The sequence below is a fragment of the Ceratosolen solmsi genome, unplaced genomic scaffold (genome assembly GCF_000503995.2).
Source record: "Ceratosolen solmsi marchali unplaced genomic scaffold, CerSol_1.0 scaffold31, whole genome shotgun sequence".
NCBI lineage: Eukaryota > Metazoa > Arthropoda > Insecta > Hymenoptera > Agaonidae > Ceratosolen > Ceratosolen solmsi.
The window spans coordinates 4,514,137-4,535,684 of record NW_011948432.1 but is presented as its reverse complement, the minus strand read 5'-3'; the positions used below and the strand labels follow the sequence as shown (position 1 = coordinate 4,535,684).

General features: G+C 32.5%; 1 protein-coding gene across 1 annotated transcript in view; it reads left to right on the top strand.

Moving 5' to 3' along the window:
* Positions 1 to 11,177: 11,177 nt before the first annotated feature.
* LOC105364414 (V-type proton ATPase catalytic subunit A isoform 2-like) overlaps positions 11,178 to 21,548 on the top strand; it is an 18,852-nt gene continuing 8,481 nt past the window's right edge. The window contains 7 exon segments of the mRNA XM_011502327.1: positions 11,178 to 11,365; positions 13,737 to 14,145; positions 15,716 to 16,010; positions 16,360 to 16,618; positions 17,870 to 18,059; positions 19,013 to 19,339; positions 21,014 to 21,393. Of these exon segments, the coding sequence (XP_011500629.1) occupies positions 11,178 to 11,365; positions 13,737 to 14,145; positions 15,716 to 16,010; positions 16,360 to 16,618; positions 17,870 to 18,059; positions 19,013 to 19,339; positions 21,014 to 21,393 (2,048 nt within the window).

Genomic DNA, 21,548 nt, shown 5'->3' with positions numbered 1-21,548 from the left:
AAAAAAAAAAAAACATTTATTTGTTATAATGTAATACTTAATGTAATATTGCTACTTAAGGATGGCTTGAGCAAAACTCTTTTACGCCTTAGTAAACCGCGGTATATTGACGTTCGGGAATGGCGCGAGTTTTTCGATTAAGGAAAGTCCTCTGGACGATAAAATGGAGTGAAAATAGAGCACAAAGCTAAGCAAGCGGAAGGCGTAGTGAAAATTTGCCGATAATATTCTTTTTATATTTTAATAATTGGGAGATGGAAATGTGAAAATGATAATTTATCGCGTATCATTTATTAGTCAATTGATTGATTGATATAATATAGTCGACGAATATGAAGAAGTTGATGTTGTGTTTCAAAGGCATTAAATAATCTGCATTGATCGCTGCCTAAAACAGCAATTATAGGCATATTATTATTATTTTATTGAATGATGAGGCGGGGTGGGGGAGAGGGGGTAGAATTATACTCGATTCATCAACTTAAAGAAATCAGTAAAATGTCGTCTAAATACAGTGCGAAAATTGTATGTCCCATCGAATATTAAGGATTTTGTGCTGTTTTTGAAAAGAAAAAAAGAGAGAGAGAAAAAAAGATAATTCAGTTATACTTGCGCTCGGATATTTGAAATTTATAAGGACGTTAATATTTCATAGACGAAAAACTGTAAATAATTATCATTATTATTTATCTAATACACGACAAATATTATTTAATATTGAATATGATTACTGAGAAGCGTAAGCGTAAGTAAATGTTTCTTTTTTTTTTGCTTTATCAAAATATAGAAATTAATTTCAAACGAAATAAAAAATATTGATTTCTTATTTTAAGGTTATTGAAATAAAATTACAAAAATTCATTGGCTCTTGCTGTCATCAACGAACATAATTCAAACATTAAATTAAATACATAAAAATAACATTAAATAAAGAAAAATAATTCACGAACAAATAAATCAAGGTCCACGGATTGCCAAACAACGAATCACAATTTTTATTTCAATAATTTAAAACCATCCAAGGTAATTAAGTCAATGCGACGTGAATACGCGGGGGCTTTGTAATGTTAATTTGAAATATCTTCACTAGAAGATTTGCTAGCTTCAAAGAGTATCGTATCGATTCTTCTATTGATCCATCCTCGTTCCATTCCCAGTCTTCTCTACGATAATTTACAAATATCGTAATTCGCCCTTCTTAAACAAAACAAAAAAAAAAAAAAGTACCAGCCAGACAAGCCAATGACGTCATCGATCACGGAAGTAATAGTCGCAACGACGGTGCGATTTTCAATTAAAGAGTCTTAAGCCATTTATTTGTATGCGATAAATACGCCCAATGAAATATTCCAGAACCTTTTTTCTTTCGGCTGTCTCGGCTCCTCGTGGTGCTTCCTCGCTCAGTAGTGGCGAATACGACACTAAAGGCCAAGACAGCATCGTATGTCGAAAATAATCACAAGAAGTAAAATGAGAAACTGCCGTTGATTAGCTTCTTTATAAATGAAATGATTTAGAGGCGTTGAATATTGATAGACTGGCTTATTACGTCCATTCGCTTCATTGTAATTTCAAAGAGTCGAATTAAAGAATTAACTTTTAGCATTTAATTTGACGATGCTTAGCTTACCACCCCTATAATCCACTGTTTTTCAATCAACTTATTTCTTATTTCTTAACGATGATTCTTCATTTGTGAGCTCAACGTGTCATTTTCTTGACAATTCTCTCACCACTATATTGTCTTACTAAAAAAAAAAAGAAAGATAAAAAAAAACACCAAAATTCTAAAAGCAATCAAAATATAAGGCAGTGTATGTTTATTAATGTAGTTTTACGATTTTATTTCTTTCTATTTATACGAATATCTTTGCAAAATGGAGGGAATTACAAATTCTCTACCCTCGATCGCTATTTTATTTATAATTACAATTTTTTCCGATAAGGATACTTCGATCATTCATCGGTAAGTATACATTAAGTAATCGCGTTCCTAATTTAATATATAAATAATAATATGTCGATGAATAAGGTGGAAAAACAAAAACAAAAACAATAAAATGAATAAATCTTATTTGTGTAGTGAAAAAATAATATTTATAACGTTGAGTGAAATGTTAAAGTGTATGATTATTGACCGAATATTATGAAAGTAGGCGATTCAACAACATGACTAAGAGGATAATGAGAAAGTTTTAAAATAAAGTAAATAATTTTAATTTTCCTATAAAATAGTTTGCAAGTACAATTATTTCATTTGTTGAGTGATTATAATTTTTATTTCTCAAGTCTCGAGACAGAATTTATTGTACTTAAATAATGTACCATGATAAAGTACATTTACGAGGATATTATTTTCCAATGAAATTTTTTTATATAAATTCTGTCAAAATAATAATCTCACATTTAAAACAATCTTACATTCAAAAGTTAATTAATAATAATTAGTATTTCTATGGCATTGCAATATTTACTGCGCATAACTTTTATCGATCGACCGTTTAAACTAAGAGAGGATTTACATAATTTTACTAGTACGAATCGTAGAAAATTGTTTGAAATTTTTTTCTGTTTTTTTCTGTTTTTTTTTAGAAAAATTCAAGAAAAGAACAAAAGGAACATTTTCATTCACATTTCATTGTCACAAAAAAAAAAAAACACACGCACGCACACGCACAATTCCATTAATCTGTTCTGAATCGAAGGTTGACGTGTTTTAACATTTACCGGAAAAATAAACATTTTTTTTATTATTTAAAGTCATAATGGGAGCGCATGAATATATTTTTAAAGGTACGTTAATCTTTTATCCGGCGATTTATATATTTTACATGTTTGCATGCGCTCGGTCTCTCAAAAGCGTCTTAAATAGCGTTCGAACTTTCAAACGCGGATCGTTCCACCATTCATTCGAGATGATTTAGATGGACAAACGCCGTGCCCATAAGCGTCTATGCCCAGTCAACGCAATGAATCAGTTGGCTAATATGGAATTGACGAAGGGACTGAGTGTAAGTGATCAGGTACCGCTGATGTTAGTCGCCACGTGTTTATGTATGCGCTCGAGGTGGCTTTCCTTATCTGTCGGTCTCGCGAACTTCGGCTCTCTGTTAACATTTGCCACGTGGTTCGGCATACGCGCCTTATATTGGCGAAACGCCTCACCGATGAGATTCAGTTCTATTTTCGTTTTGCTTTACGTTGTCTTGGATTATACTCTCGACGTGTTATCTCGTTTGTACAGTTCGAGATAGCACGGCCAACTTATACTTTTGCGGCTTCTAAAGCCACACGAGGCACGCATATCGTAGGCTCCATTTAATTTTTTATTTATTTATTTATTTGTTTGTTAATACGATTGGGGAATAAAGATTACTGATTATCCTTAATAAATAATGTATTTTTCTTCTGCTTTTCTGCCTTTTACCACTCTCGGTCTCCGCTATTTCCTTAATTTTGTTTTTATTTTGCATTACAATTGTACTGTATCAGCGAGTTTATTAACACAGAGTGTGAGTGCTACTAAAATTATATGTTAAAATACAAATGACAGCGTTGAAGCATAATTTTTTCATATGCGTTTATATACTTTCGATCGAAATTTTCGACATGAATTGCGAAACAATAAAACTTTAAGAAAAGAAATGAATTATAACTCTTTGGGTTAAAGATTTGAAATAATTGATGAATAATAAAATCGTTTTTATCCAATAGTATTGGGATGGGGTTTGGTATGTTTTCTCTCTCTCTCTCTCTCTCTCTATATATATATATATAGAGAGAGAGAGAGAGAGAGAGAGAGAGAGAGAGAGAGAGAGAGAGAGAGAGAGAGAGAGAGAGAGAGAGAGAGAGAGAGAGAGAGAGAGAGAGAGAGAGAGAGAGAGAGAGAGAGAGAGAGAGAGAGAGAGAGAGAGAGAGAGAGATATATATATATATATATATATATCACTATCTCTCTCCCTGTACACTAATTAAATACCGAATGATCGATGATATTCTTTAAAATACTAAATCTTTCTTAGTTCGAAGTTATTGTATTAATATTGAAATGCTCAATATAATATAACGTACCATTCATCCAAATTCTTACATCCAGCTTCTACTTGTATATCCTTACTACTAATTATTTTTTTTTTTTTTTTTTTTTTTTTTTTTTTTTCATTATTAAACGCTTACTTTGTACGACTTTCTTACATATACGTGTAATGGAGCTACAATTTCTGTTGTATTAGACAAAGCCATTGAAATCATGTCGCATTAGATTTTCCGTAAGCAAGTAAGCCTGTACGTAAATATTTTAAATTATGAACGAAAATTGTAAGCGCATGAGTTGAGAATTTTGATCGTTAAATCGAAATATTAAGAAGTCCGAATGTATAACGTGACTGTGTACATTAAGAGACCAGTTACGTAATGAGCCATTGTCTATATTCAGTTATTCTGTTGTATCTAAGAATTTAAAGGTAAAGAGGCACGCGAGCAAACTAATTTACCCTCCCTTCCGCATACTCCAAATCGATTTGCAATCATATTATTGAAATTCATTATTTATGTATTTGGTAATATCACGGGGAAATATGCAATTTGAAAATGCAATACAGCGAGGGGCCGCGTAAACGGACCGTAATCCGACTCCTCGGGAAGCTGAGACCCGGGGATAATGGCAGCGTCGTCGAGTCGTGAGACCGCGCTCGGCGTCTCCTTTCCTCTTATTGCCATCGGTCCCCGTGGCTCCTGGGCCGGCGGGGCTCAAGGACGACTCATTCGCCGGACAATCAATCAATTGTCGAGTGGCACGCGAATGAATATCGCCACGATCCGCATCCCATGATGTGGTCAGAGGGGGTAGTGCACCAGGAGGTCGCCCCGTGGGGAGCTGCGCACTCGATGGGGGCGCGCGCACACCTGCTTTGCTCGACTATCTCGCTACTCTCACTCAGTCGTGGCCACTTATCGTTCGGGGGCAGTTTGAGTGCTCGCGGTTGCCGCGGCCTTTCATCATTCGTGATCCTCTCGAGTGGGCGCGCGTGTGGTTGTTCGAGGGTAAATAACGTAGGAGGGTGAAGGAAAGAGTCCTTCGTAGACTCGGTGTTGGGCGACACAAGTGGCGGATATAAATGGACGATCGTAAATGTTGGAGATGCCATGAGAGTCCTGGGCTCCCAAGTCAGTGAATTGCAATGATTGCAACGATGGAAAGCAGCGGCTTTGTTACGTGCTGACGGGAATGCGTTATTGTGGATTTATCGAGGACTGTTTTCGCTTTGTTGATGCAAATTAAAACGAGAGGACTGAGATATCCGATTTATCGAAATTATTATAGTACTTTAATTATTTGTTACCAATTTTTGCAATTGGCGTTTTAGGAGTATGTTTACGATTCAATATCGCTGCGCTCTGTTCGACATTCATGAGACATCCAGAGATAATAAAGATAGATAAAAATTATAGATAAAAGCACCTCTGGCTGAATTAATCAATTAAAGCATCGTGTGCTTATGAATTTAAAGGTGAGATTGAAAAATGGTAGAGAAGAGAAAAAGTAAAGAAATAAACTCAACGAATATCGTACTACTATGGTACTTTAATAGAATTTTATTATTATTATTTTTTATTTATTTATTTTCATTATTATTATTATTATTATTATTGTTGTTGTTGTTGTTGTTGTTGTTGTTGTTGTTGTTGTTGTTGTTGTTGTTGTTGTTGTTGTTGTTGTTGTTGTTGTTGTTGTTGTTGTTGTTGTTGTTGTTGTTGTTGTTGTTGTTGTTGTTGTTGTTGTTGTTGTTGTTGTTGTTGTTGTTGTTGTTGTTGTTGTTGTTGTTGTTGTTGTTGTTGTTGTTGTTGTTGTTGTTGTTGTTGTTGTTGTTGTTGTTGTTGTTGTTGTTGTTGTTGTTGTTGTTGTTGTTGTTGTTGTTGTTGTTGTTGTTGTTGTTGTTGTTGTTGTTGTTGTTGTTGTTGTTGTTGTTGTTGTTGTTGTTGTTGTTGTTGTTGTTGTTGTTGTTGTTGTTGTTGTTGTTGTTGTTGTTGTTGTTGTTGTTGTTGTTGTTGTTGTTGTTGTTGTTGTTGTTGTTGTTGTTGTTGTTGTTGTTGTTGTTGTTGTTGTTGTTGTTGTTGTTGTTGTTGTTGTTGTTGTTGTTGTTGTTGTTGTTGTTGTTGTTGTTGTTGTTGTTGTTGTTGTTGTTGTTGTTGTTGTTGTTATTATTGTTGTTGTTATTATTGTTATTATTATTGTTATTATTGTTATTATTATTACTTTTTATGATTATTTTTTTCTCGTTTTCAAACGATTGCATCTTAATTTTTTACAAGTAATTCTATTTATCGTGTGTATCGATATTCGTGTCTAATAACTCATAAACCTTATGTCGTAATGATATTTATCTTAATCATAAATTTGCAACTATAGAGACAGCAAAAATCTTTCAATTCATCATGAAAGCATAAAAAGTATGCTTTCTTGTTGATAGAATTTTCATAATGTTCCGTGGACTGATCGAAAATGTGCTATTGATTCATTGTGTACGAGATTTTAGTCGAAAAGCATTTGAAATTGCAATACGTCGAACGAATGAAATTTTGACGATTGATCTCGAATAAAACGTGCAAACATTTTCTTGATACGATGCGTCAGCTATTCAAAGTCTTTACTGGTAATGTGAAATCTTGACTCGATCCTTTAATTTAAATGTCAATACATTTTTTTCATTAACTAAACATTCACGTGATTTTCATACAATCCCGTTGTGCATAGGCAATATCTCTATAAATTATAATCATTCAAGGAATTAAGAGAAGCACTATCTGTAATATTGCACATTAGAACATATTTCTCTTGAACATTTGAGACGGTAAATTATTATTGGCACTGCAATTTGAAATCATGTACAAAAATTCGTCTCTACTGCCTTGATACGTTTAAGATAAATACTTTCTACGCCTATAATTGCAAGCTCGCGACTAATTGAATTTAATTATTCAGAGTTTAAAAACATGGCTGCTTCGAAAAAGACGATTTCCAGAGGGAGATGCAAGGTTAATCTAAAATCAGTAGAAATAGAAACGAAGACATTTATCGACGAAGCTACGGGCCACTTAAAGAGCGGCATTTATGACAAGGCCTTGCTATTGTACACTAAGGTTAATTAAACTGTAATGTATTCTTAGATTAATTACTATATTATAAGTATTTTTCTTTCACGCTAATATATGTTTAATTACAGTAGTTGATAATTGAGCAGATTATCATAATCGCATATTATGTTTCAATGCACATGATTAATTTCATAAAACACTTTTACAGCACCAAGATTACGCTAGAATGACCATTAATAGAATAGAATCATGCATGATGATATCGATGTAGCGTCAGTAGGATATCTCAAATAGTCTGCATGTGCGTGTTTTTAAATGTATCTATTAATTTTTATAATAAAAATTATTTGCCATATGCAAATTACTCCCGTATTAAGTAATTATGTATTAAGTAATTGCGTCTAGCTGTTTGTAATAGAGATTAACGACATGTGTAATTATGTACTTAGTCGCTTATTTTCTTATAAAATTAATAATAAAAGACATTTTGATCGGTAAGTTATCAAATATTATTAAATATATTATTATAATTAATATATGTACTTTTGGATAAACATTTGTAGTCCTGTTGTTAGAATTTATCACATTATTTCTCATTGTAATTAGCTATAAATTATCGAATTATCGAATATTATCATAGAATAAATATCATCCTAATAGTAATTTTATATTATGAAAAATATTTTTCAAATATGTTTGCAATGCAAATTATTATATGAATACATTAATTAATACGAATGCAGATTTTCATAACTACAAATACTTATACAACATAATATTTAATATCCATAGGATACTATCTGCCAATTATTAATTATATTCTTCTTCTGACTACAACTTTCTAGCGATTAATTATTTTAATAATGAGTTCATATTGTAAGAAATATATTAACAAGAGCCATAAAATTTCAACTATAATTTAAAATATTGACGAATTGATATTTAAAATTGTCCAGTTGAAAATAATAAAAATTACGAATTACGTTATCATAATAAGCACGATACATTAATGCTTCATTATATTAGGTATTTTTATATAAAATTTCGATTAAAATAACGAATCGTACATAATTATGAGGAAATAAGATAATCGTATACTTTTTTATCAGTTATCACATATTTGTAAATCGTATTATAACAATTATTATTTACAAAAATTTGTTATTTAATTTCTTAAAAATTATATTTTTGCTTAATGTATTATTATTATAGGAATTAAATAGGTAAGCCGGTGAACTCTTTTAAAATATCTACTAATTGTATCAACATTGCTTCGAAATTTATATTATTTATAAAAAAAAATTTTCATGCTATTTCGATACCAATAAATTAATTTTATTTTAATATTGTAACGTATGAACTAGCGATATGATCATATATTAAAATATCGAACATTAAAATCGAATTAATATTTATTCCTTCATTGTTATTTCAATATTTCCAATATTATTCCAATTTTTATATATATTATAGATAATCCCATTATCTCCAATATTATTTCAATAACAGAATTATAATCGAAATATTATTTCATTATAAATTTTTTTGCTCATATAATTAAACGAGATTAATTCTTTTCATTATGTTTTCATTAAGTGTATTAAAAAAAAAAAAAAAAAAAAAAAAAAAAAATGTTACTTCGTGTATTAATGTAAATAATGTTTTCAACATAATTTTCTAATAGCATCGAATTTTCTTTCGAACAACAATTTACTTACAATGCTAAAGTTGTATAATGTAATAATAAAGTATACAATGTCGTTAAATTGGATTAAAATTTACTTAAGATTATGAAAATACGATTTTTCATATCAACAGTTTTGGCAATTGAAAAGAATACGTAAATCTAAATACATAAATTAATTTATAATATATGAAAATTGACAATATATAATTGTAGCTTCTGTATTTGCATTTAATTGTAAATTATTTTTATAATAGACATGGCAAATTTATAATCGGAATTTTTTTATTTAATGGCGTATACGATACATATTTTGAAAAAAATTGAAAACAAATTTATATCAAGATTTAATTAAAAAAATTAACATTTTAGTTTTACATCCAATTTCAGTTTACAATTGAGTTTTATCAACATTTAAATTACCTTCATTAGGGAAATGATTTATAACTAAATATATATTTCTATCATTGTAATTTAATATTATAAATAATTCAATTTTATTGTTTCTTCGATTGTAAATTATTATATTAATTTGTTGTATTAGAAGAAAATTATTTTTATTAATTGATCGTGCTTAATTACAAATTTCGTATTTTGTTACGAATATTTAATATTAATTAATTATGATCTAACGTATTATCTTAAATGTGATATTAAGTGTTTATTTTTTGATAACTTAGAGTCTAGAAACATCGTAACTTGGATTCAAAAAATTGCTTCAATCAATTGAATTCTCGTGCTTCTTGCAGTTTCATTACTAACCGATGTAATACTATGATGTACTTCGTACAAAGTCTCCTTTACATATCTTACACATACATGTTTTTTTCTTCTTCAATTCTTATCAGAGTTCAGACTGTGAATATTGAAACTTTTAAAAAAAGATTTTAAAAATAGAATAGAGTTGTTATAATAAAACATATTCGTAACTATGTAAATTAATAGTGTGTTGAATTAGCGATGAATTAGCGAATTGAAAATTATAAATTTCAGCGTATTTGTATGAAGCAATAATTCTAATGAAATTATAAGTAAAGTATTATTTTCAAATAATATCCATTTATTCAAAACGAACTGTCAAAAACTTAAGTATGATCGAATATATATTATTATATCAGTTTCGGCAAGTTGAATAAAATTCATATTTCTGATGACCAAAAATACTAAAAATCTACTATTACTATGTTTAGTAAATCTAATGAAAAAGATAAGTATTATTTTATTATGTGATAAGAAACTTGCATTTAATTAACTTTAATTTAAAAAATTGTTAAATAGGCTTAGATCTTTATGGAGACGAATCAATTTCATTTACAAATCCACATTTTTTTAAAATATTTAATATATTATATTATAAACAATACTAAACTATGGTGCGAATATATATTTTTATAAGTACTAAACCGTTTTTAATAATATGTTAATATTTGTTTACAATATTTCTTGCATTATTATAAAGTTACCGTATCTCAATTATTTACGTAATAAGCTTTATAAATTATCGGATTATTGCTATTAATCATTGGATTTGGTTAAATATTTTAGTATCGACAAATGATAGAAACAAAATTATAAAAACTGTTAAATAAAATCAGTGCCTGATCATATTTCTATAGACTTTCGGCGTTAAGAAGAACATTACTATCGATTAGCCAATGCGCAAATTGCTGAAATAGTTATCATGAACATAATCTTGTTGCGAATATTTGTTAACGTTTTATCGTAATATTATAAAAAATAATTAAACATGTATTTATATCCGTAGTGTTATAATTATATATGCATATATTTATATATTATGCACACATCAGGTTACATTACAAAACATAGATTATTAATTTTTAATTAAACATTAGAGAAATCACATTCGACTACACGCAATGATAAGTGTTACATGTGACGCATTGTTGACTGTTACTAAGGAAACAGAGAGGCTACCGTGGAAGGTGTCGATATACATATTTTCCTTTATCTTGCATTCCATAAAATCTATTCCTATTTCCCTTCAAGTTTGCTCACTTATTGCATCGTTAATAATAAGTGATTTTATTTAAGATAAGTTGATTGTCTGGATTAAGGTATAATCGAGTGGTCCGAGGACAATTTTTAAAAAATTTTCTTCCTACGTATTCAAAAGCAAATGGTTCGTTTGAAAATTGTTAAGCTCGAAGTTGTGAAGTAAACGCATAGAATGCGCCGAAATAATATTTCGTCTTATTTAATGAATATCTTTAACAAATGAAATTATCTCGATTGATATTTAATTGAAAAATCTTTGAAAAATTACAAGTTGTGTGTTAAAAATTGGATAATTTACATTTTTTGTACGATTCTTTCACCTTCGGCGAATACCCGTGTTAAAAAAAAAAGAAAAAAGAAAGAAAGAAAGAAAGAAAAAATGACAGAAAATAGAAAAAATTCTGCAAATATTAACGCAGGTTCGGCTACGATAGTACAAGAGGTTTGTAACATTTTGAAACCAACGCTCCACGATAATGATTTTCTTCAAAGTTTTGTACGTATTGGTCTGGATGACGTGCCCAATACCAATTATGGAATCGCCACTGATGACAAATATTCTAAAAGGTAAAATTATTTCCTATTCAAATTTGCATAAATAGTCAGGCTTTATGGATGAGATGTACAACAATGACACGATGACCGTACTGGCTTATTAAAAAAAATATCTTTGAAATTTTTAAATTAAACACGATTAAAATGATAGACTAAGATTTTCATTATCTAATAAATAGATTTAATTAATTGATTGTTTTAAAAAGATATTTAATAGAGTGATATGACGTTATTGTATATTATTTATCTTATGTTTCAATACGTTTAAAGTTTGATTGTAATCGTCTACATAAACTGACCGATTGTCAAAGTATTTAATAGTTTGGAACAATTTATTATTCGAAGAAAAGTTTTATTTGAAGCTTCTCGAGTTTTTCCACAAAATTAATGTTAAAATTATGATTATTTCTTTTAATCTAAGTTCTAATTCTAATTTAATCTAAGTAATTTTTGTTAAATGATAAATATTAATTTGTAAAATGAATATATATATATATATATATATATATATATATATTATTTAATTTGCTTTTAAATACTTTATCTAAGCAATATATGTCAATAAAAATCTAAGGATATTTGAACCAAATAATTTATCAAAAAGAAGAAAATCAGAAATAAGTAATTTAAAAATAATATAGAGTTCGTTTTAATTCCATTTATTATAATGAAAATCTTTAATTATGATAAATTTCTGACAATATAATTTTTTTACATTTATGTAACGGAGCAGATATTTTGTAATTTAAATGAATAATGTCATTTTAATGAACGTTTGAAAAAAAATAAATATTTCTCACCCAAGAATATCGTACACATATTATTTTTTATTTATACGTAATCTAATTGATAAGATCAATAATTGTTGAGTTTGATTGAATTTGAAAAAAAATTAAATAACCCGTTAAAAAAGCTATTTATTTTAGTCTACGTCTTATCTATTAAAATGATCAAATTATTTAATGTATTATTATTGTTTGTATTATTATACGAATTTTCATCAAATATTATTTTAGTCAAATAATTCAATGATATAGTTTAATGTGACAACTTAGCCTGGGTTTATCTGTGTCAATTGGATTTTTTATTTGTAAAAAAATTCTATCGGGGCTCGATGAAAATTATCTTTTGTTCAACTAGTGAATTTACATTATATTTTAATAAATAAATTTGTAACCGACTGTATAATCAATATTGCATAAAAATTATTTATTACATATCTGAAGATATAAAATACCACATCTCATAATCCTTAACGCGGACGCGCATGCATTTATTATTTATTATATTTATATAGATTTAGTTAAATTATTATTTAATATTTTTTTTTTTTTTACAAAATTTAATAACATAATATGATTACGATATTAAATTTAAATTCGTTATCTATAATAAAAATAACGCGATATAATGTAATAGTTTTAAGTAGTTTTACCATTTTCGTCATTTCATTCGCAAATATTAATGATATTTTATCATTTCAACCGTATTTCATGAATTATGTGAGTTTCATATCATTGCTAAAAGCTAAAATATTTATAATAAATATTATGAAATCTCGAACATTTTGTAATAGTAATCTTTTTAATTTCACAAACATATTTCATTAAAAATTGTTAATGTAAAAATAATTATTTTATCTTGTGAAACAGATTAAAAAATTAATAAACATAAAGTACGCCATTGAGGCAAATAGATTTAATTAATGTTCATTATAATACAAATAAACGTAAATATAAAATTCGAATTACCGATCCTGATATTTCGACACCTAATTTAATAGTTAAAAATTTGTTTATTATATGTTTCCGTGGATCATGATTTTTTTTTTTTTTTTTTTTTTTTTTTTTTTTTTTTAATCACACAAAATTCGAATCCTGTATTTTATATTGAAAGCCTAATTTAACTTTGGACTGAATTCTTTAAATTATTAATCAAAAGCCGTGTTTATTTAACGGAAATATAAAAATATAATACTCAAGTATCCAAAGGTGATCCAAGGGTTCAATGTCCTTATATCCTTGTGGTGATCATTCATAATATCAAGCAGAGTAATTCCCATTACGTCCTCGATGCCATCACTATCAAAATTATCTCACTTGTAACCAAAACCATTATTAGCTCAGAGCCATTAATACCAAAATTATTATCGTTCTTAATTACCTAACAAAAGGAGCCCCAATAGAATAGATTATATGCTTGAGGAGCATCGATAGGACGATTTCAAAATCATGACTCTAACACCCGCGCGTAGCCAGATTTGCAATTTTGATGATCCAATGTTAGACTCGGAGTAGATGGATCATCGCCGTACGACATAATCATAGGTAGCATTAAAGGAAGTCACACGAGGTAATATTCTACTTGTCGTTGCGCTAAGGAGGGAGTCATCATCGTCGGCTACTGCTGCTGCAGTGACCGCTGCGATGGCATTGTCCGTCCAGGACTCGGAATCACGCCGTTCCAAGGAGCACGGCTCGGTCGTGCGACTCCATCACGCGAAGACCGTGCAGCAGGTGCTACAGGAGGAGCGCATCCAGCGAACGAAACGCCGTCGGAGGCGCAGGAGCGAGGCCCATCGTCAGGAGGAGGTGTACACGGACAAGGACAGAGCTGCGGCCGTCAACATGGGCAGTCGGGACATCAAACAGTCCCTCAAACTTAAGCGCAAACAAGACCGGAGCAAGGCGCTCATGATTCCGGAGGAGGCCGAGCCTGGAGCGATGCTGGCCCTCGGGACTCGGGAGCTTAGGTGCGGCAACGTCAATATCGCTCTCTCCTGCATCAACAAGGTCTCGATATCCTCGATTAAACCTTTATCTTACGCGTCATTTAATGCTTGAGCACGAGAATCCATGTCGGCTAGTGTATTTGAATCGTCCAAAGTCACAACGTCAAAGCGAGAGTTTCAACGTTCAGCGGCCAAGGAGTAAGCCTAGGACTACGCGCTTAAACCAGTGAATCTTGCGAAACTCGAGAGCATCGAGGGTATTTTGTGGTATTGTCTTGAGATTAATCGATCGAGGAAAATCCGCCAAAGGATGATTATCGCTCGGTATCCGAACCAGGATACTATCATATCTTATTTTATAATAACCATTATACTTCAAGTAATGAAGAAATATTATTGAGTAAACATTATTAAATAATAAATGGACATTATAATAAATATTTAACATAATATGCTTGTATATTATCTAGTGGAATACGTACGATATTCCTATTGAGAAATAATGAATTATTAGTTAATAGTAGATCAAAGTTGGTTTTACATTTAAAAATGAATTTGTTCTTAAATTGAAGAACCATGATTTAATGGACGAAGAAGAAGCTTTTGCGAGCAAAAGCTGAACTATTCGCTTATAATAAAGTACAAGCAAGTTTCTTTCCTACCAATTAATTACAGTTAGTTTAAGTCAATTAGCCAAAATTAAATGATAAATATTAAGTTGATAAAAGTGCATGCTTCAAAAAAAAAATTTTCTTTTTTAATTCTTGTAAGTAAATTGGATAAATTGTGCCCCAAGTAGAAGTAGCAAATTTAGATATAAAATGTAATTTAAAGGGAATATTTGCATTTGCATGAGTTAGTTTGCACTATCTGATATGGTATATTCGTTAAACACGCGCGCGCACACACAGGCAGGTGCTTCAAGCAGAAATAACAAAAGATATTATATTAGGGTCGTAAGCGGCTTAAAATAGAGTAATTGAGATGAAAGTAGAGTAATACGAGTTCATGGAAGTTTCGTTGTTTAAGCTACTTGGTAAGAAATTAAAACTTCAAAACTAAAGTCGAGTTATTCAAGCGAAAATAAATAAATAAATATATATATATATATATATATATATATATATCTACGCTCGCGCGCGCGTGTGTGTAATAAAAATAAAAGAGACAATTTAAAAGTTTTATACTTTAATGACAAAATTTGTCATCTATTCGTGAATTATCTTTTCTTTTTTATTTCGTTTTTGTTTGTTTGTTTGTTTGTTTTTTTTTGTTTTTTTTTGTTTTTTTTTTTTGATTTTTTTGTTTGTTTTTTCCCCTTATTTCTCAACACGTAAATTCACAATCCATCATTAAGTAGACTCATTCGACTGGATTATGCTCCGTCTGAAATCGACTTCATTCGGCGAAGCGACCGACGACAGCTAATGGAACCCCGTCCATGTCATTCGTCTTATTCGGTCGCGTAAAATACACGTAACTCCCCACTCGTTATCGCTTAAGCACACAACGGCAATCCCAAACAACGACTTATCACGAATCATTTGAGCTCGCTTTACGCGATTCCCATAAGACGACTCTAATGACCATCGTATAAACGAGACACGGGGCCAAATTTTAATATCCCGCAGGCCTTGGAACTGAGCCCCAATGATAAGAATGCATTGATAGCGCGGAGTAAGTGCCATCTGTTATTGGGAGAGCCGCGGAAGGCTCTGGAAGATGCGAACAGCGCTCTACGCGGCAGGACGAAGGCTCTTCATAGCGCCAAGGCCCTCTACTCCAAGGCGGAGGCCCTCTTTCACCTCGGTGATTTTGAGCTCAGTCTCGTCTACTACCATCGGGGCATGAAGATATGACCCGAATTCGATCAGTTTCGCCTGGGCGTGCAGAAGGCCAAGGAAGCCATTCAAACCATACTCGGAGGTATAGTACATCTCGTCCTATCCCATCGTTATTTCAATTTATTAACTTGTCATTGGTAATTACGAGGCGATTTCCAATCATTTTCTCGCGTCACGCAACGTCCCCATGGAACTTGAATCCAAGATTTTGCAAGGCAAATGCAATTTGATTGAGCGCGCGAGTGGATATTGATCGACAGCATTGGTTAACCTTAACATTGGCAATTACGCTAAATTCGGCTTTATTCCACTCGAAATGAAGATGACATTAAATTGAAATGACAATTTATTGAAAACAAAAGTAATTGGATCACATTGACTCCAATCAATCCAACGATTCATTAACGAATCAACGATTAATGCCGATTAAGGTAAAGCGGTGTCGCTGTCACGGCGAGACGATTGCCGCAAGGGAATACAGGATAAATCAGTGCCGATAGCCGATCGCAGTTCCACAGCGACGAGGGACCCGGAGCAGTCGGACGTTAAATCTCCGGGTCTTCAAGGGCCATCGTCCAAGCGTTGCTCGTTGACCTCGGGCAAACGGCCGGGCCACCAGGAGTCGTCGCAGCTCTCGAGTCAGCTTAACGTCGAAAAACGCTATTTGCAAAATCTGCTGAAACGGCCAGGTTGGTTATTCCATTAATTCGTTCGCCCATGCACGGCAATTGATAATAACTCGGTCTATCCGAGGACCTTTCACGATTGTCGTTTCTTATGTATTTGTTATCGTTATCGATACAGATTTATTATTATTAGTTTAATCATATCGAAATATTGTCGCTATGAAGTTTCTTCGACCGCTGTACCCGAGAGATCATTGAAAATTCAATAAAAGTACCATAATTTGCCAATATCTCGAGGACGTATTGCAATTTAACAATACCATTTGAAGAATAGTGATGACGTAGAGTAACTTGTTGTCATTGACATTGTTCATTATCGTTCAAAGTATCGGAAATAATTAGTAATTCTCGTTATCGTACAGAAGTAATGATTCTATAGTATATACGATGGGATGTGCAAGAGAAAAAAAAAAAAATTTTTCAACGCTCAACATTTTTTATGTCAACGGTGCAAAAGAAAAAATTCACACCGCTTATATGACAATTGTGTGACGAAAAATAATTGCAACCCTAGTGATGAAATAATTCTGCACAATTATTTACAACTATTCCCCGTATGACATATTTATATATCAATTGATGAATTTAATTGAAAATAGAAAATTAAAATAAGCAAAAAATTGTATAATATCTAGTCGGGGCGTTTTTGGAATGGTGAGCATTTATTATTGCAACGAACGCATACGAATCGCCAATTAGAAAATTAATCGAATTATTTCATTAAGGCAGATACGTGGATAAGACGTTGTATCGATATTTCCATGCTAACCGAAGATAAAACAATGTCGCAAAATTATAAAAAAATTTTCACCAAAAAAAATATCGAATCACTCATTACCATAACATTTATTCGGGCAACTTTCAAGGGAATCGAACATTTATTGAAGAATTATATGGTGAAAAATTATATGATAAAATTATGTGATAAAATAAAATAGCCCAATAGCACAAGCCACATCTTTCAAACGAACATATGCATATAAATATACCGAAAGTCAAGAACAAAAATAAATCGCTAATTTTTATATAGTGTAATGTCCATTCGATTGAAAGGTTGACGAGCTGAAGGGAAACGCGAGTGGCCCCATCCCCCATCCCCCATTCCCCATCCCCCATCCATCATCCGATCAAGTGTAGCAACTAAGCACGTCGCGCTCGATTCTCATTATTATAATAAAGAAGAGGAAAATTTAACCTAAAAACTTTGGTTAAGAGAGTAGTGGACGAGGGTGCTCGAGCGAGACTCGGCGCAATTAATTATGCCGAAATTAAAATTAATGGAAGATGCAAGCGAATCTGATTTGGGCTTCATTCATGGTATATCGGGGCCAGTGATCGTGGCCAATCAAATGAACGGCACCGCCATACACGAATTGGTTAAAGTCGGCCATAAGCAGCTCCTCGGCGAAGTCATACGCCTCGAAGGCAACACAGCCACGATTCAAGTCAGTTTATACAAATAATTAACGACATAAGATTACGATGATGGCCCAGACGATGATGACGCTGACGATTACGACGTCCACGACGACGACCACGACGACGACCACGACGACGACCACGACGACGCTCATGAGAACGACCACGACGACAATTATAATAACGATATAGAAAAACAATGACTCGAAAAAAACAACAACAATCGGCAACAGCACCAACAACAATCATAATAATAATCATAATAATGATTAAAAAAAAATATATATATATATATATATAAAAAAAAACATATTAAATCTTATATTTTAATTTGGAATATCTAGTAATTTGAAAATGACAAGATTAAGAAATAACAACAGTAACTTAAAAAGAATATCTTTCAAAAATCGCAAGAATATCATTTATCCCTTAAATTTACATCTCTTTTAACTCTTCTAGTTTAGCTCTCTATCTTTTTAAAAGTATTTTTTAATTTTGAGGTCAGTGATGTTTAAATACAAGTGGTTACAAGGGAATTATTATATTGCCAAAATTTCAAAAATCTTTAACAAACTCACTTTTCTTACGAACAAGCGAATATATATATATATATATATATATATATAGATATATAGATATATAGATATATAGATAGATAGATAGATAGATAGATAGAGAGATAGAGATAGATAGAGAGAGAGAGAGAGAGAGAGAGAGAGAGAGAGAGAGAGAGAGAGAGAGAGAGAGAGAGAGAGAGAGAGAGAGAGAGAGAGAGAGAGAGAGAGAGAGAGAGAGAGAGAGAGAGAGAGAGAGAGAGAGAGAGAGAGAGAGAGAGAGAGAGAGAGAGAGAGAGAGAGAGAAATATAGGTAAAAGCTTGACAAATTTCCATTAGTTTTGGCAAACTAGGGAAAAATATAATAAAGTAACAGCTCTCGCACCACAAAGTCCTTTCCCTATGAACGACACGAACCCTCTTAGGTTTACGAGGACACGTGCGGCTTAACCTATGGGGATCCGGTGTTCCGCACCGGCCGTCCACTATCGGTGGAGCTTGGCCCTGGCCTTCTCAGCACCATCTATGACGGCGTACAGCGACCCCTTCAAAAGATCCACAACACCACGGACTCGATATATATACCTCCGGGTATAAGGCTCTCCTCAATCTCGAGGTCGACCCTCTGGGAATTCGAGCCGATGAAGCTGAAGAAAGGCGCAAATCTTATCGGCGGAGATATAATCGGCTACGTGTATGAAAATCAATTGATCAAGCACAACATTATGTTGTCGCCGAAATGTTTCGGAAAGGTGAGCGCGAAATCGATATCCAGTGCAACGGATACTAACGAATTCCGGTAGTGATGGAAAAAGAGAAAAAAGAGAGAGAGAAAAGAAAAAGAAATAGACTCACTATAGGCGCTGACTAACACTTTCACTACTATATTATAAATCGAAATCGATATAATTACAATTTCAATGAGTTTTAACTAAAATACAAATTTAAGAAATAATAAAGACAATGTTGTTAAAAGTTTATTTGTTGATTATAATCGCGGTGTGTTAAAAGCAACTGATCCTGAGGTATTATTAATCTAGTTCAAACAATACATTTACTATTATTATTTACTGTTATGAGAAAATTATTTTAAAAAGAAAAACGCAAAAGACTAAAAACTATGTTTTTTACCCAATTGACCTAGCGAATGACCCTCTATAATCCCAGTACATGTAGAACTTTGTTATAAGACAATACATATAAGAAATAAGAGAGAGAGAGAGAGAGAGAGTGTGTGTGTGTATGTGTGCGTGCGTGCGCGCGTGTGTGTGTGTGTGTGTGAGAGAGAGAGAGAGAGAGAGAACGTACGAATGTAATTTCAAATGAATTGAGAGTGTACGGTTAATATTTTTATTGATTTAATTAGACTTTATGGAACGAAAAGGCAAAAGTCAGTTGGATATTTATAGCAATTTACCGAAAATGGTATCACGACCTCGCGTGATTTTATTTATATCGTTTAATATTTCTAAAATTATACCTACACATTGAAATAAAATTAATTACATATATCTGCTGATATTAATATCTGATTTTTGTATTGAAAATTTAGAGAAATTAATCGTCATTATATCGTTATTATTAAGTAGTATAATAAACATTACGCTATCGAATTTTCTTACAATAATATTTCAAATATATATTATTAGATAATTCTTTCTATTTATTTGTAATAAAAGCTTAATTACATAATTCATTCAATTTCAGATTTATCTAAAATTATTATCTAAAATGACAATCAATAATGCTTAATAAATGCTCAACTTAAGAAAAAGAAACAATTTGAGAAGGAAACTTTACTTACTGCGCCTAATATTGCCCTAATGAAGCCCTTAAATACTAAATTTACATTCGAATTAAATCTCTCATAAATTTCTTACTGGCAAAAAAGTGCCAAAATTCAAGTGTTTTATTACGAGAGAATTAAAAATAATTCGATGTCAGTGAATAACGTGACTTATGCCAATTATATGAAATAGCAAAGAGTTTATTTAATAATGCCATTATAGGCGTATAGATTTTATGAAAAGTGATAAAGAAATAATGTTGATCGTTAAAACATTAATACTAATGCGCAATGTAGTCTATCATTGAAGAGCAAAAGTCCCAAATTCATCGTCTTCTAAGGCTATTTGCCTTAGTACTTTAGTATCATAAATTTGTTAATTATCTACCGTCCTGTTCCGCCACAATTATCCATTATCCCGAGAAACGTCGCGCTCTCTACCTTCGCGTGATCATTCCTCCGTCGCATCCCATGCTTAACGATTGGTCTGTTAACAAACGAACGTGGGGATGAGACGGCCCCTGGGTGCACTCGCTTCGACGCGATAAGGAACGCGCGAGTTGGATAAATTTGGGAATGGCAGCGGATGCACAGTGGCAGACTCAGAGGCGATAATAATGTTATGTCGGACTCGTCGCAGCTGCAGTACATCGCCCCTCCAGGCTTCTACTCGATCAACGAGGTTATTGTGCAGACGGAGATAGATCATGTATACAAGAACCACACGATGCTACAGCGATGGCCGGTGCGCCAAGCCCGGCCCACCCTCGAGAAGCTCATACCCAAGCGGCCCTTTTTTACCGGGCAGCGGGTCTTGGACGGGCTCTTCCCGTGCGCCCAGGGCAGCAACATCATGGTGCCCGGGGCCTTCGGTTGCGGTAAGACCGTCATCGCTCAGAGTATCACCAAATTCTCCAACTCGGACGTCGTCGTGTACGTTGGCTGCGGCGAGAGGGGCAACGAGATGACCGAGGTGCTGCGCGAGTTCTCCTCCCTCAAGATCGAGACGAACGACTCCAGGTAACTCGACACGCCCTCTCCCTCCCCCTCTCCCATCTCCCCTCTCCCATCTCCCATCACCCATCTCCCCTATCCCATCTCCCCTATCCCCTATCCCCTATCCCCCTCTCCCCTATCCCCTATCCCCTCACCCCCTCTCCCCTATCCCCTCTCCC